The 18,229-nt window shown below is 40.4% G+C and overlaps 1 protein-coding gene across 8 annotated transcripts in view; it reads right to left on the bottom strand.

Moving 5' to 3' along the window:
* Positions 1-18,229, bottom strand: part of St7 (suppression of tumorigenicity 7) — a 252,070-nt gene that overhangs the window by 26,830 nt on the left and 207,011 nt on the right. For all 8 annotated transcript variants that reach the window (XR_004121889.1, XM_031381225.1, XM_031381226.1 and 5 more), the window contains 2 exons: positions 11,620-11,692; positions 10,037-10,139 (listed from right to left, as the gene is read on the bottom strand). Coding sequence is in view for 7 of the 8 variants with exons in the window: in XM_031381225.1 (XP_031237085.1) it covers positions 10,037-10,139; positions 11,620-11,692 (176 nt within the window). In the remaining variant the exon portion in view is untranslated. The remainder of the gene's footprint in view (positions 1-10,036; positions 10,140-11,619; positions 11,693-18,229) is intronic.

Here is an 18,229-nt window from a genome sequence, read left to right as displayed (position 1 = left end):
AAAAAGAAAAAAAAAAAGAAAATCCTTAGAAAGTTCTTGACATAGCCAAGGGGGAATGAGTGAGAGAGAAAGGGACTTCTCTAGGACTTAAGTGTCTCACAGAACATGAAGTGGAAGAAGGCGCTGGATAAGGCTGGGAATGTTGCCACTTAACAGCACAGACTAATGTAAGGTCCTCAGCTGGGATTTCAATACCAAGGGAAGAAGTGTGTTCACAGTGGGAAGGTGACAAGCTGAGTCTAAAGGATTTGCAGAACTTCCCTAGACAGATGGCCTGTGGGAGTCAGGTGTGAGGTCTAAAGTCTGGGAAAGAAGTTTGGGAACACAGTCAGGAGCTGAGCTCTGGAACCTATGAAATTCTACAGGAGAGTTTTAAGCATGAGAAAAGAGGGATCTTCCTAAAACCAGCATGAAAAATTAAACACAGAGACGTGCCCAGGGCTCAGGGGTAGAAGACGTATAGGGTTGGGGCTACCTCAAGATGTAAGAAGTGGCTAGAGGCTGGGTGTGTGACTGGTTCAGCAAAACATGCAGGATGCACTGGGTTAACGCCCAACAATTCCTAACAAAAAAGTGTGAAGGTCTGCCAGTGGAGCAAAGGCTGAGGAGAAAAAGCAAAACCAAACCAAACCAAACCAAACCAAACCAAACCAAACCCCAAACCCAAGCCCAAGCCCAAACCAAAATGAAAACCAAAACAAGATGAGGGCTAGGTGGGGCAACTTTGGAGCCCTTGGCTGGAGAGACAGCCCAAAGAGCAGTACCAACACGAGTAACAGGTTTTGTTAGAGAGGGCTCCTTAGAGACTTTCTATGCTTGAGAAATCTAACTTTAAAACTGTTTTCTGTTCATTTTCCTTTGGGTTCTGCTTCTATAACATATCTCCTTACTCTCTTGCAAAATGACTCTGGAACAAAATATGGCTCAAAGAAATGTATATTGAAATAATATTTCTGTAATATACATTGATATACAATATCACAATCTGGCAGCATATTTTGAATTTCTATTTCCATGCTTCAAGAATCTTTAAATGCTAAAACTCACTACACATTGTTTCCTAAATTGGATTAAAAAGCAATTTTATCCTCTGTCAATCAGCTTTACCAAGATATAAAGAGAGGATTGCTTTAGTGTATACATGAAGTAGAATTCCCACATCCTAACAATGAGTGCAGGCACCTCATTAGCATATATAATTACTGAGACATTTTTCTTCACATCCCTCTTGAAATCACTGTGAAATGAATTTTTAAATTGACAATAGATGAACTTTTTAAAAGAAATAGTGAATTTTGAGGGGAATTCATTTCTGTCATAACTTTTCTTTATTTTCTTACATCTTCATATGCAGACTTTGATTTAAAAACTTAGTTATCAATTAGGTGAAGTCCTTCCATCAGGTTGTCCTGTGGGTAAATTGAGTTTTGGTGGTATGGTAAGCATCCTTCCCTAAGGGAATGCCTGTGACCCCTCCTTCCCCCAGGACGGGCACTGGGAGAAAGGAACATGGCTCAGTGCTTTGCAACATCAGGAAAAATTAAGACAAAAGCTTTCCCGTGTGGCTGTTTGTGATTTTCCTTGAACATCCTATCCACAATATTTTGGCACTGCAGGGAGCTAGCCACAGCTCCTCAGCCTGTCTGTGCTGATCAAAGCAGGTGTGGGGCCTCCAGTTCTATGAGTGGGGTCAGTCACTTGAGAGTTTCTGAGGCAGTGGTGGCCCTTGGACATCTGTTGTATGTTCTCCAGACTAGATGCATAGGTGCTCTGTGCTGCTGGGTACTGTAGTCTGGCTATGAAATATCCCCAGGGCCTGGTGTCTCCAGGTGCTACAATCTATGTTGCACTACAGATCTAGCAGAAAGCCAACAGGCCCAAACCTCGAGAAGTGTGTGGGAAGCAAACCTTTGCATTTTCTAAGCTGATTGTCCCATTTATGAGCACACACCAGGAAGCTGACTGGTGTGCTGGGGTTGGTGGACTCTTCACATTCAACTAGAACAACTCTGGCCTTGTTTATTGAGGTCTCACAGATTTCTACAGGAGGAAGAACATTGGCTTTCATTTGCAGGCTTCTCTTGGAAGCTAAACTACTGTGAGTGGTCAAGTGTAAGCTGAGCAGTTAGGGACAGTGCTAGGACAGCAGAGAACACAGAGCTTTCGAGCCCTTGCAGCCACACTTTGTCTGCCAGGGATAAATCACGAGGTTCAGCATGCTCGAGGTTTTCAGGCTGAGCAGATGGCTTGCTCATTCTGTACTTTCTGGGGCTGGGTTGAGAATAATGCCAACACTCAAACTCAAGACGTTCTCAACCTGGGGCTCGTGACCCCTTTAGGGTCACATATCAGATATCCTGCATATCTGATATTTTCATTATGATCCACAAGAGTAGCAACATCACAGTTAGGAAGTAGCAATAAAATACTTTTATGATTGGGGTGCACCACAACATGAGAACTCTATGAAAGGGTTGCAGCACTAGGAAGTGTTTGAAAAAGGGACTGAGGTGCACATTTTACATATCAAAGCAGGCCTGGCCTCCAGGTTCTCCCAGTATCCTTCTTGGCTTGCCTGCCCCCAACCTTGAACTTTCCAGCCCAGGGCTGGGGCTGCCCTTCCCCCAAGAGGCTCCTTCCTATATAATTCACACATTTGGTCTTTTGCTTTCTTCTTCTTCTCTTCTCTCTCTGCATATGTGCCCTTTCTCTCTTTCTCTTCTATCTCCACCCTCTCCCATGGCGACTCCCCTGGCCTCAGTCCTTGGGGCCAGGGAACTTGCCTGAGAGTAGCTTCCCAACAAACCTGCCTTTAATATAATCTAATCTGGTTTGAATTGGCTCATTTCACCCACAGCAGAGAAATAAACTATCAGGAAGGTTGAGAATCACTGCTCTAATTCATTCCCTAGGAATGACACAGGCATAGCAAAAAAACTTGAAAAAAAGGGTCTAAACTTGGCAGAAAATGGGAATATTTTGTTGGGACAGTCAATAATAAAAGGAATGTGTTCTCTGTCCCCCCTCCCCCCCCCAGTGTGCATTAGGGACTGTTAAAGTGCCTTCCAATCTGCTTGATAAAATGGGGGTTTGAGTTACATCATGTAAACAAGGAAGAAGTCAGTGTTGTGAATTGAGTTGGTTCTGGAACATTCCCCAAAAGCACATGTCTTAGGGGCTTGGTACCACCAGAAGGTGCAAGAAACTGTAAAGTTTAGTGAGAGACCTTCTGGTCATTGGAAAATATGCTTCCAAGAGGTACAGTCCATTCCTCTCCCACTTTGACATCCTGGTCATATACTGGCATCATGATGGGCTCACTGTTGACCCAAACCCATGCACTGACACTTCCAAAACTGTGAGCCAAACAATCCTTTTTCTGTACAAGATGATTATCTCAGATACTTGTACAGTAGGAGAAAGCTCGCTAAGGGAAAGGTTATCTCACTTCGGTACTGCAAGAGTAATGAAGGTAGAAGCAGTGATGTTTTATGAGGCAACTCATCAACTCATACATGCTTATGAAATCCTGTCTACCCTAGAAGGTATGGGGGACAAAGAGAAGAGTGGTGAGTATGAGGAGGTTTCACTCTAGACAAAGTGTTAAACTACACTAGAATGCTGAGGGCTAGGGATGGTCCTACGGCCAGAAAAAGAACAGAAGCCCAGATTAGTGACTACTGAGTCATAAGCAGTGGATTTAACGAGCAGCTCTAATCCCAAATCCCTGGGAAACAAACACTGTCTAAGGAAAACAAGGGCTACAGCCAGAGCATGTTAGTGCCTGTGTGAAGTCTGGAGCCTGAGTCAGAGGTGTTGTCAAGCTACTGCTGCATTGTCTGGTTGGTCTTCTCTGGCTTATGGTGGCCCAAAAAGCACCTGTGGCTTTATTGTTTGATATTATTATTATTATTATTATTATTATTATTACTACTACTACTACTACTACTACTACTACTACTACTACTATTATTAATTTCATGGCCTGGGGTAAAAAAAACCCAACTTTATAGCCTATTGTATTTGTCTGCACAGAAATAGAATTTTGAAGAGCCACTCTCCTGTGCAAAAAACTATAATTTTTATTAGATAGGGGGACACTGACACCATATCTTGCTTACCGGAAGACTAGAGGAACCTACTCTGCAGTCACAAAGGTAGTTTTTATATATTGTGCTTGTTGCATTTTTCCGTACCTCTAAGTAAAATATATTTATGTAAAGCCATGTGTACATACTAAGGTAGTCTGATAAAAAAGAAGCTATCAAAGGGATTAAGTGGAATGTCTTCTAAACTCTCAGCTGTCCAGGAGGAACCGAGTGTCATGGGAGGTAATGTGCCCACTATCAAGTGGAAGGTTCACATCATAAGACCGGCTCTGAGCCCTGCTGGGAGGTGAGAGATAGTGGAAGATGATATTTAAGTGTAGGCAGTCTGGAATCAGTGAAGGCTGTCACTTATTCAGGGGATGATCATGAACAAGTTACTAAGCTTTTTGAAAGATTTAGTTCCCTCACCTGAGTAACAGAGATAATAATATGGAACATTTAACTGCATTGGTACAGAAAATATATTAGTGAAAAGGGTATACATACATTTGGTATAAAAATAACTGAAAAAGTTAATTACAATAAATAATTTTGAAGAAACTGTCAGGAATTTGGTGGTGACTTAGTGGATCATCGATTACCTTCCTATGATATGAGAGGAAGGCTTTATAGGAAGTATGAAATTTTTTGCTCACAATGGCAGCACTGTGTTGTGTGCAGGTATGTTCGCTACAGTGTTAAGAAATGCAGTGTTTATAAAAGATGTCTGGAATACCCTCTATTTAGTAAGTGTGTCAAGGTTTTGTGGTTAATTCTGAACAGAAACCTTAGCTTGTGAAATGTAAACAGATCGAGTCTCCCTACAGTATGATCACCAATCAGGTGAAACTGATGCAATCCAAGAGACCCTAGGTGCTCTGTCTCTGACGGCAATCTTGGCTGTCATTTGACCAGGTTAAGAAGCACTTAGGCAATTAATAAAGCACATCTCTGGGTATATTTGTGAGAGCATTCAGAGAAGATTAACTAAGAAGAGAAGACCTACTCTGAATGTGGGCAGGGGCCACATAGGCTAGGGGCCCTTGTAAAATAAAGGCAGGAAAGAAGAGAGCTGAGCAGCAGGGGCACATTCATTTCTCTGCCTGTTTCTCTCCCACTGCCCACTCTCTTCTCTTCTCTTACCTCCCAGGTCTCCCACTTATCCTCTTCATTTCCCTCTGATAACAGCTGCTCCATTCTGCTATGCTCCTTCTCTTCTGATGAACTAAAACTATTAGCCAAAATAAATAATCTCTCCCTTTAATTGCCCCATCAGATTTTTTTTGCATGATGGTAATAACTTTAATGCAGAAAATTCATACCAGAGAAGTGAGGTTATTGTTGTGAGATTTGACAATGTGGTTCAGAGGCCTTTGAAACTGCTTTGTGGTAAAGAGTTGGAAACATCTGAAGAACTAGAGAAAGTCAATTCTGATGGACCTTCATAAGATGAGAATGCCCAGGGATGTAGTTAGTAAAGTCTATAATCATAGGAATTGGACTAGAGATTATTTGTTATTCGTGTCTTAATACTCTAAATGAAGCAGAGTTGAGTATAAAAGTGGTAGACTTAATCATCTAGTAAACAAAATTTCAAGGCCACCAATAATTCAGGTTATGACATGGTTACTGCTTGCTGATTTTAGCCAAGTTTACAGTGAGAACTATGATTTTAAAACAACAAAAAACAAAAACAAAAACAAAAAAACAGCACAGTGGAATTTAGAAAAGCTTGTAGCTTATCCATAAAAGAACCATGTTTGCTCTGAGACCAAAGAAAGTATGGCAGGATCATTAAATAGAAACTAAATACCTAGAATAAGGACCATAAGAAGGGTACTCTGAGGGAATCAGAAATTATCCAGACCCCATTTATCACACAGGCTTAAGGTTATAAAAGTCTGAACTCATCTGAAAAAAATATGTCTTTGAGAAGTCCTCTCCCCATGCACAGAGCCACTAAGGGAAGAGCTATCTCATGTTCAGTCATCTAGGCACTCAAGGTTGCTGCAGCTGCAGTCCTAGAGAACGTCTACTGAAGACGACTGTGGAATCATCCACATCATGCTAATTGCAGATATGCAGAATGTAAGAAGTATGGATCATGGAAGCTTCTATAATCAATTCTAAGAAAGGCCTGGCAGGCCAGGTAATATGTGTTAGGGTTAGCTTTTCTTCAGGTAGCCTTCAAAGGGTGAAGAGTGAAGCTATGATAGTAAAGCCAGAGGTCCAATGGAGAGGGTACCCTTGGAAGTTAGATTTTAGGAACTGAGCACATCTGAAAAGGAAATCTACAGGCCGGGAGCAGAGCCAGTCTAAGGAGGAGGCCTTGGGACTACAGCCAGAAAGGTAGTAGTGGATGGGCTGCCAAAGCCCTTGGGAATTCATTTCATGCTACTATATGATTCAGATAGCAAACTTAGAGTTTCAATACTAAATATTTACCTAGGTTTTAATCTTGCACTGGTCCCATTCCTCATTTGTGTTTTCTTATTTAGACATCTTGAAATAGGAATGCTTACCCTGAGCCACTGAGAGCGTGTTACTTAATTTTTTAAAACTTATTTTAAAGGATTTTAAGGGAAAATGTTTATGTTGAGTCTCAGTGTAGGCTCTGAACTTGAGCTTTTCAACAAGGTTAGACTATTAAGACTATTGGAAACAGATTGTATTCTGCATTATAAATAGGATGTGAGAGTTGGGCTACTAGCTCAGTTAGTGAAGAGTTTGCCATATAAGCAAGCAGAACAAAGTTTGATTCTCCAGAACCCATGCAAACAAAGTGCTGAGTGTAGCCACATGCACTTACATTTCCAATGCTGAGAAGGAGAAACAGGCCAATCCTTGGAGCTTTTTGGCCAGCCAGCTTAGCATACTTGACAAGCTCCAGGTCACTGAGACTTTAGTTCAAAACACAAAAACCAAATGGCAACAACTAAAGGTGAGGACACAGGGTGTGGGGGGGGGACAACAATGGGGACTGTCCTTTAACTTCCACACAAATGTACACTCACATACACATGCACTCACACAGATAAACATGGACATACACAGTTAAAAGAAAAAGATGGACAGACATGAGCCTTGAGGAACCAAATGTGACCGCTATGATTTAAGAGATATGTTTGGGTGTCAGTAAGGGGTAAACTTATAATGGGTCATTTTGCTAGTTAACTTTACTGGAGAAGTGTCTAGGAGACCGGATAAGTTCTCAGTGTGTCTTTAAGGATAGTTTCAGAGAAAATGGTAATGCCATTCCATAGGCTACAAGACCAAAAGAAGAAAAGCAAAGAGAAGGCTACACTACACAGGCTTATTCTTTTCCATCTCTCACCCTTTCCCTCTGTCCCTTCCTCCCTTCTTCCCTCTGTCTGTGTCTCTTTCCTGAATTTCATGTTCTCCCCATCATGATAGACTGAAACGTTGAACCAAAATCAGTAAATCCTGTCCATATAGAGATTAAAATCATAATATTACTCTCTTCTCTATTCTTATGATTAGAAAATTAAATGAGGTGAAATAACTGAAATCCTCCCAAAGAAATTCTGTATTTCTGAAATGACAGGACAATTTCTCTTATGTCATCATTATGCACTTTATACATATATTGAAATGTCACATTTTACTTCATAGATATATGTAATTATCATGTACCAATTAAAGCAACATTTGGAGCATTTCTACTTTTAGAATAACTATAATTGGTAGAAGTGTCAACTTACTGTCAAATTCTTCCACAACACTTCTGAGTTACTTTCTAGGAGTTTTAATTAATTTTTAGGAGCTTAATTAACCATTTCAGCCCATTAACACAGAATTAAATGACAACACAATCAAAATAGCTAACCTAGAACTGTACAGATTTACTACCTGAATTATAGGGTGCTTAGTAGGGTAAACAAAAATTGGGACCTGTCTCCTAGGCTTGAAGGGCCCCTAATAAGCTAATATTAATTACTTTAATCATTTATAAATATATATTGTTCAAGTGTTATGGCAGTTTGAGTTAGAATGGCCTTCACAGCCTCATATATTTGAGTGCTTAGTCACCAGGGAGTGGTACTCTTTGATAGTATTAAAAGGATTAGGAGGTGTATGTAGCTTTCTTGGAGTATGTGTGGCCTTGTTGGAGGAAGTGTGTCACTTACCACTGGGGTGGGCTTTGAGATTTCAAAAGCCTATATTTACAGTGCCCTCTATGCCCACCCCATCTCCCACCCCTAACCACCACCTGAGGATTTCTCAGCTGCTACTCCTGCGCCTGTCTGTGTGCCACAATCATGATAATGGAGCTGGCTGTCCCTACCATGATGATGGACTTATCCTCTGAAACTGTAAGGAAGCCCCGAATTAAATGTTTTCTTTCATAGTACCCTGATCACAGTGTCTCTTCACAGTACTAGAACAGTAACTAAAACAAGTGTTTTGTAAAAATTATTAAATATTTCATTTCATTTGATTCTTATCCCAAAAGATAGGCAAGGCACATATTTTGATCTTCATTTGGAAGATGAGTTCAGAGGCACTGGCCCTAGGGTTCTATGTCTAGTAAATGACAGCCAGAACTTGAACTCAAGTTTTCACTTCAGAATCCTGGGCTGTTACCCAATAGTTCTTACAAATGAGCACTATTTATGCTGACAAAGTAGTTCTGAAGTTTGAGGGAGTATTCAATAAATATTAATAGATGACTTCAGTTTACTATAATTGAGAACAACTTTTATGACTAGTTTTACATTTTAATCAGAGTTCAATCAACATTTTGGCTTAGCCTCAAAATATTATATAAAGATCCATGCTTATAGCATCCTACATATAACCCTAAGCCTCTGTAAAGATTTTGCTGATTAGCCACTAGCATTGGTTAAATACATCCTGATGCAAAAACGCTACTCTGGTCCACTCTTCAATTTCCCATTAAATAGAAACAGAACCTAGACTTAAGTAAAACCTCAGGAATGATATTAGATCACTTAGCTCTACCATTTTCAGTATCAACAATGTAAATTAAAGTCGGTAACTCCATGCACATCTCTCTGTCTCTACCCCTCTCTCTCCAATCTCTTGCTATAACACTGCAACAATGCAAGCAGAATTTCTTTGTCATTTGCACCAGGAGGTCTTCATCAGATCTTTTCCCAATCCTTCCTGCCATGTAACATCAGATGTGAGCTGCAGGATTAATGTCTTAGAGGCTAAATGTGCTTAACATCAACAGACTGAAATGGACCCACAGCTAAATACCTACCACAGAGCAGTTAATTCAGGGAAGCCCTAAATATACATTCAGCTCATGAATAAAACATTCCAGAAATATCTTTTGTCTTGATTTGATTCTGTTAAAATCAACTTTAGAAGGAATATGTGAAAACTATAGAGAATTTACCAACTCTGGACCATGCATGGGGTTTGAACAGTGAAGACCAATCCTTTCACTACACATATGTAACTCCTGAAAAGCAGTGCTCACAAATCAAAACATTGCATACTCTGGGGGTTCTCCTATTTTTCTCTAGCCAGTACTGATAACCTACATTTATCTGTAGAGACATGGATTTGTCACATTAGCTGGTGTTTTAATGAGTTTTGTGAATAAGGTTTATTTCCAGAATTTGCCTCAGACCAGACTAAAAACTGATGTAAAATTTCTATCAAACTCTCAGGATCTCCATTTCGGCTAGTTTTAAACTTTCTGAATCTAGTTGCCCAAACAAAGTCTAGGGATTTATTTTATTACATTTACCCTGAAAACCAGCCCCCTCCCACAAATTCCCTTGAGTGTAGGGTTTGTTTCCCCCTCAAAAATGAGGCTATAAATGCCTATAGACTGCACAGGTCCTAGATGGGATCCATTGTTTTATAACTGGGGATCCTGGGGACAGGGCCTTGTGGTTAACAAATGCTTTCTCTTCCATCATAATGAGCTCCTAGGGGAACCAAAGACTCACTTTTGGCACGTGCGGATTAAATTCCACAGCTCTGTGAATGGCTTCTACTGCATTCATCTCTGCTGTGCTCAGCCCCCTCCGAGATGCAGCCTCGGGAGAGAATCTGAAAAGCAGAAAGACAAACATCATGCAGTTGGGACCACTGCTTGGGCAGCTACCCAGAGAGCAAGAGTACATGAAGGGCCCTTAAGAGCACAGCGAGCCACTAGCACAGCTCTCCAAACTTCCTCAACAGGGGACCTTTGAGTTACCCCTTCTACCAAGGCGAATGAAGACCCCAGCAGAAGCAGAAAGCGTGCTTACATTGAATGGAGGCAGGAATTATATTCATCTGTCAACTCACTGTCTAAATAGCTAATCTAAATTTTCTGCAAGGTCTCTGCTTAGGTGGGAGCAGAGGGAGGACTGACAAGGGCAGACAGCGTAGGAAAAAGAGAATCCTAGGTTACAGAAGAACGCAGTGGGTTCAAAACAGAACTGGGGAGAATTTTAAGGGGCTCCCAACCCAACGTCAGTGCTGCCATGGAGGCCAAGTGGCTGCAGCTTCAGCAGCAGGCGAGCCTGTGTGGGCTGTGCCGGAGGGGAGTGTGCATGCCCCAACTGTGGGCAAGACACCTGCCCAAGGGAATGAAAAAAAGACCAGACCATGCAATCTCTTTCTCACCTCACACCCAGGGCTAACTCCAGAGCTGTGCTTGGCAGGCAGACACCACAGGGGAAGCTGTGGCAACCCTGGCCCTGCCCTCCCAAGCTGGAGTCGCTGTGTAGGGAGAAAAGATGTTGCAGTAGGTACTGGCGATCTACAGGATAAAAAAGAATGAAAGAAAATTACTCCAGTTTTGAAGTGCACACACACTTAACAGCAAACCTGTCTGACGCTGCAGAGGCTGCTACCTGCTCTCTGCCTTTAAATGCTGCAAAGGGGATGGACTGTCTCAGGGAAATGTACTTATGAACTCAAAAACAATGAATCCTTCTGTTCTCTTTAACCTGCCCGGTCGGTCATCCCTTGGATACTTGTGAAATGTTTATGTGCCATAGTCACCTGCCTGAATAAAATGGGCAAATGTCCCATTGAGGTGGCATCTCAAAGTAAACAGACCAGGAGTGAGGCAAAGAATAGGAGAGGGCCATCCCCACTACACTGAAGGGCCCAGTAACAGACAGCAAAATGAAAGGGTTCACACACACACACACACACACACACACACACACACACACACACACAGGCACAGACAGACACACACACAAATAGAGGGACAGAATTTTTTGAGTAAATCCCAAGCAGTCTTTTTGGTTTTACTGTCTGATAAAAAGATAAAAAGTAAGGGAAAAAAGTCAGCCCAGAGGAATGCAATGTAATGTAAATCCATGTTAGGAACCCACACACCCTTACAAGAAGTAGGGACAGAGCTTCCTCCTTCTAGTAGTGAAATAAAAGACCAGCAGTTTTGGGGAAATGCATGCTTTTGAACAGGGTCAAAAGGACCTTGGGAAGCTTCTGGAGAAGCCCCTCAGAGGTGACAGCAGGTCTCTTTCCACCTGGCCAGCACTGGGAGCACACAAGTGACTTGCTTACTTACTTGTCGGAGACAGCTCTTGCTTTGAGCAGGGCAGCTGTGTAGCATATTGTCGCTGACTTTGGTAAGCTTATATCTGTCAGGGAAAGAAAGTAAGAACCCTTGTAAATCTGCAGTCAAAGGGATGATGCTCTAAAAATACAAGACTAAACCATATAAGTCCAAGACAGGATAAACTAAGAATATTTAAACTGTTACATAAGAACACTAGCTCTTCCAGCAGCATATGTATAGCAGAGGATGGCCAAGTCGGTCATCAATGGGAGAAGAGCCCCTTGGCCCTGTGAAGGTTCTATGCCCCAGTGTAAGGGAATGCCAGGGCCAGTAAGCAGGAGGGGGTGGGGTGATGAGCAGGGGGAGCGGGGAGGGAACAGGGGTTTGTTTTAGGTTTTGTTTTTTTCTTTTCTTTTTCTTTTGGAGGGGAACCTGGGAAAGGAGATATTGTAAATAAAGAAAACATCTAATCTAATTAAAAAGAAAAAAAAAGAACCCTAGCTCTTTCTTACATTGGCAAAAATGCTCTTTGTTATTTTGTCAGTAATTCATGTTTAAAATTCACCTGGCCCAGTCTTCAAAATCATCTTCCATTTTAAAATATGCATTTTATACCTCAAATTTAAGTGGAGAGTATTTATATATGTATAAATATATAAATTTAGTTGTTGTACAAACACCTGTGATGTAGATGTAAATGAGACCTTTTGTCAGTTATAAAAATTACTCAGGATTACATGAAATATTAATGCCAGCAAAAATTAATCTGAATTTAAAATCCCCACAGAGCTAAATGAGATATTCTTTAATAGTTAAGTCTATTTAAGACAAGGTTCCTTCACATTAAAATTCAGAAACTCAAACATAGTCCTTTTCACAACTGTGAAAGTCAAGGTCATGGAGACACAGGGTCTCTCTGAGGAGTGGAAGCTGTAAGGGTGCACTGAGTGATCATTTTGAAAAGTGTCCAAGTTTTCTTATTCAAGTTCAAGATCAGTCTCCTTTCATATTAAGGCTTAACCTGTCACCCAGAAAGACAATTTTATAAAGTTTCTAGAAAATTCCAGGTGGAAGGGTGGAGCAGCTGTGAGATACAGATAGTCAGTTTGCCAACAAACACTGATATGGATAACAACTAAAGGCCCCGGGACTAAAGGGCATGGTCTCTGGGCGTGGTACATCATTTAAATTGGAATTCCATTCTTTTCAAAATAGGGCAGTTGGTATTTGTTTAGTACTTGTTACCCAAAATTTCACTGACAGGGAAATAATTTCTTTGTAAAAAGTAACATTTATTTGGAAGGGCATGTATGGAGGTCAGTGACAGCCTTGCAGGTGCCATTTTCTCTCACTGAACCATGCAGGTTCTGGGAATCAAACTCCAGGAGCCTAGCTTGGCAACAAGTACCCTTACTGAACCATGTTGCCAGTCCCCAAAATATTTTTAATTCAAAATAAACTAGGGCTGGAGAGAAAGCTTGGTCACTAAAGGAATTACAACTATGCTTTCTCCCACATGCCTCAACATTCACCCTTAATGTGTGGAATGCCCTATAAATCTCTTCACGGACTGCTTGCAACTCTTGAAGGGACATTCCTATAGGAAATCTGTAAAGGAATCTCACAATTGGCCAGGGGCAGCAGCACAAAGTCATTCCTTGAAAGAAAACTGTTTCAGCTTCCTGCCATGATGATAATGGACTGAACCTCTGAAAGTGGAAGCCTGTCCCAATTAAATGTTTACCTTTGTATGAGTTGCCTTGGTCATGGTGTCTCTTCACAGCAATGGAATCCCTAACTAAGAGACTCTGAGAAAGTGTGCACAAAATTTTAAACATTGACAACAGTGGTAGAGGAAGAATTCTGTAGTTCAAAATGTGTGAAGCAGGTTCATCAGCAAATACACTGGTGGAGCCAGACTCAGACATTTCCATATTAATCAACTCCATGAGTCTCCAGGCCAACAGCCCTGTCCGACAAGATGGTCCCCACCTGATCCCACCATCTAGCTCACTACAATAAGGTTCTTCTAGGTTGCAGCCTTGTCTTTGGACCAACTGGCTTCTGTTGTAGGACAAGCAGATCTAACCTTAGATCTTTGCTAGGAACAATAACAACACAGAACTGAAAGAGACAGGAGACTTTGTAGACTAGATCTCAGAAACTATATTCAAGTAAAACTTCATCACCATCATCCAATATTACACCACCCATACCATAAAGACAATTGTTTGTTTGTGTGTTTGTTTCAAGATAGGGTCTCGTGTATCCCAGGCTGGCCTGAAAATCATTGAATAGCAGAGGATGACCTTGAAAATCTTGCTATAGTATGCATTACTAATTTTAGAAGTGTTTAACATGCAGAGATATGAAGAGTAGAAAACATCTAAACAACTTCCATCGCTGTGGACGATGGGCTGACTCTCACTGCTTTTCTCTCTTTCCATAGCTTGTTATGTAAAAACCAAAATTTTAAAGGTTGAACAACACTGACAGAGGGAGGATTCTGTAGCTCAAAAATGTGAGGCAGGTTCATCAGCGAATACACTAGTGGAGCCAGACACAGACAGACAGATAGACAGACAGACAGACAGACAGACAGGCAGGCAGGCAGGCAGGCAGACAGGCATTCCTGAAGAAATGTTCCTTTTGCATCCTGCCTGCTGCAGGATATCATCTCATTAACATATTTTCATTAATAATATCCAAATAATAGGCAGAAGCTGATATTTTGGGCTCATTTTAAGAAACTAGAAGGAGTAAATTTAATTTCGGATAGGCCTCTTGCACTCTATCCCCACCACTCTGACTCCTGCATCCCCACCAGGCTGACTCCTGCATCCCCACCACTCTGACTCCTGGCCCTCTAAAGCTCAGACTTGGTAACCGTTGCCTATTATGCTTTTTAAAGTGAGTTTTGCTAACTTTAAGAGTATAGAAAAATTCGAAAACAGTACAAAGATTTCTGAATTCCCCTAGATGGTCATATTTCACATAACCATAGTACCAAGAACAACAACAACAACAACAACAACAACAATAACTGGTAGATGACATTGCTGCAGTGATTTGAATAAACTTTGGCTTTGGCCATCTCACCATCTTACATTATTTAAATATGCACCTGTACTATCCAGATTCATGCAACACCACCACCCCACCAAGATAAAGAACTGTTCCATGGCACAGAGACTCTTCTCGCTGGCTCTTTATGCTTGTTCCCACCCTGTCCTTCCTGCACATGGTGGTCACAAGTCTGTTTCCTGGACTTGGGCTTGCCCTGTGATTTCATGCTTTGTCACTATGGAAAAAGATGAAATAACAACATAAACAGACTATGAAATTTGTCACAGAAAATGTTAATATCAGAAGCTGTGAGCAGAGTAACAAGTTATCTGCTTGCTCATACTTCCAAGAACTTTCATCCTTTGGAAGAGACTAAAATGTAGTTGTATGTAGAGTATTTAGTTTGTTTTGTGATGACAGACTAACTCGACAGTGGCTTTCTGCCTTTTAAAAGAGGAATTAAGCAATAATTACTGTAAAATTCTCTTAGGAATTGGAATTTGGGTTGGGGTATAATTCAGTGGTAGAGCATACAGTTAGCATTCACAAGGCTTTGAGCTCAATCTAAACACACACACACACACACACACACACACACACACACACACACACGCACACACAGGGGTGATGAGGTATTATAATGAAAGGAAAGGGTAAGTACAAAGCCACACAATTCACCCCATTACTTCCTATAGAAAAAAAGTATGCTAACTCTACATGTCTCATAAGCCTAGGTGAACTGCTGGTATTTGCCTAATTTTTCTCCAACTTGTTTTTCTGTAAGTCCTTTTCTGAAAGGGGAAGTCATTTCCCCATGTATGTTAATATGCAAAATCAAACTGTTATCAAAGTCTTTCATTAAAAGTCACAGCCTTGAATGTCATACAGAGGGAAGCCCACAGCACTTCTGAAGCCTATCCATGTAGTAGCACAGAATTTTCATTTCTTTTCATGGTTGAGTATGCCTCATTGTGTGTATACACTAGACACTCATTCTCTTATTACTGGACATTTGGATTGCTTTTCAGCTTTAGCCTACTCTAATGAAGGATGCTAGCATTGTGCTTCTCATGCACACCTTAAAAATACTCCTTTCTCTTGGTGGTGTGATTGAAAACAGAATGGCTGAGATGAAGGATGGATTTAAGTTCACTGAACGGTGCTACAACGTGTATGTTTCACACTAGATGGGCCATATAGGCATATATCTAAGTAAAAAGCCATTCTCTACTATTCATAAGATATGCATATGACTGTGTAATTTATACCTCAGTAATTACTTATATTTGTTAAAACCTACACTTGTATTTCTACAAGTCCTTTTCTGAAAGGGGAAGACATTTTTCCCATGGATGTTAATACGTGAAATCTGCCTTTTTCTTTCTTTTACAAGAGACATTAAGCAACAATTACCATAAAATCCTCTTAAGAATTGGAAGTGGGGTTGGGGTATAATTCAGTAATAGATCATATATATAGTTAGCATGCACCAGGACTTGGCTCTAAACATACACACACACACAGGGATGGTGTAATATTATAATTAAAAACTGAGACAAGGACACTTCTCTTACCAGTATGACCTTCCTCATATTTTTATTGACCTTTAATCACTTGCCACAATCTTCACTTTCTCTAGAAGGAGCTAAAATCCACTTGCCTTCTATGACAAGACAGGATCAAATTATTTCCCGTCAGTCCTACAAACATTGAAGTAGTTAAAATGTCTCTTTTCTACCAGTTTCCCAGGGTAAAAGTCTCTAATGTCTGAAGTGACAGAACCTGCAGAACTTTTTACCTGATTGGGTTCCTGAACAATGCCATTTAAAGTGAGACTTGTGATCTGCAGCAAGCCTCACAGTACCCCACACCTGCCCTGGAGGAGCTTTAGGCACTAACATCCCATTGAACACCAGCCAGGCCTACCACTGAGCACCTGAGATCTCATTTGTTCCGATAATGGTGTGGTCAACCAAATAAATCCCCAGGAAGTCTTCAAATTGATTTCAGCCAAAATTTGATTTTCTTCCCTCTTCCACAGAGGCCATGAAAATGTTCTGGAAGTTTGAAAACATCTAGGCAGGATTTCACATGTGGCTCCACTCTATTCTCGATCTTACTAATTCTGTAGCGTTAATTTTACTGCTTTCTCCATGGCAATCCAGCTTCTTAGTCATCTTTCTGATTCAAGCTGCCACCTATCGCTTTACGCCATCTGTGCATTCCATAAGTACACTTTTCTCTCCATATCACTCCCTCCATCAAAGTTACTGCAAACAGTTACTGAGAGCTTGCTAAGGAGAAAGCCTTGGTATTATTTCATTCTCAGAGCAACAACATTATTATTATTATTATTATTATTATTATTATTATTATTATTATTATAAGTTGTTTTAAAATGAAATGAAGAAATAATACCAATATCACAACTGGAATAAATATAAATCATCTCACATGATGTAACTGTACCATCTTGTCTCTAATTTAAAAATATTGGCAGAGGGGTATAGGATGCATGCCTATAATCTGCACTGGGGAGGCTGAGGTAGAAGGATTGTGAATTTGAGGTCATGCTGGCTACACAGAAAAATCTTGTCAAAAAAAATATCACCACCATCAACAACAAAAATTGACAGTGGTAGTACCAAGAAGGAAATCTGGGATCATGCTTCTAGAGATCAGAATTATTTGCAACTGGCTCCAATGATATATATATATATATATATATATATATATATATATAAACATATATATGTGTGTATGTATGCATATGTATATATAAAATGTTTCTCCATGTTAACTGTAATAACAACATTTACAACATTAGCAAATGTTTTGTTTCAAGATATAATCAGGTTTATGGCATTCCTCCAAATTAGAAACATGAAAGAAACTGGCCACTTAAACTAATAAGATAAACATTTTAAAACTATTGTATATACTATAAATATTTTCACAGCCACTATCTCATCTTGTGTTTATTTGCTACAAATTGTCCAGTGTACACATCCTGGAATTTCAGTCACCTCTATCTCTGCTAAATGCTCATAAAACACATAATTATGATTTCTAGAATTTTACTGGGATTTATTTATTTGCTGTACTTCTTAGAAAAGGCTAACAAGTGTCATAGGACATAGAAAACAGAACAAGCAGTTGTGCTTTCCTACTAACATTTAATGCAATACTTCTCCAAACACTACTGACATGAAATAAAGGCAAGGGCAGAGATAAGAGCCTAGTGCTTCTATAGCTATTCGGTCCAAGTATTTCTTTTTAAAATTTAAAATAAGATGTAGGTTCAGACAGGCAAAGTAGCACACACACCACTGTGGGAAGCAGATTCAGAGGACCTCAAGGTGAAGACAAGCCTGAACTCAACAGTTAAGGCCCAACTAAGAGAGATAAGCAAAGGGAAGGAAGAGAGGAGATGGGGCAAAAGCCAGGCAGGCAGGCTGGCTAAGAGAGACTTTTGAGAGTTACCAACAAAATTGGTATACTTAGTATGGAGCACATGTCTTTGTCACTATCCCCAAACCAGTTGAAATATCTG

This window comes from Mastomys coucha, unplaced genomic scaffold, assembly GCF_008632895.1.
Source record: "Mastomys coucha isolate ucsf_1 unplaced genomic scaffold, UCSF_Mcou_1 pScaffold20, whole genome shotgun sequence".
In the NCBI taxonomy this organism is placed as follows: domain Eukaryota; kingdom Metazoa; phylum Chordata; class Mammalia; order Rodentia; family Muridae; genus Mastomys; species Mastomys coucha.
This window is presented reverse-complemented; position numbering and strand designations above follow the sequence as displayed.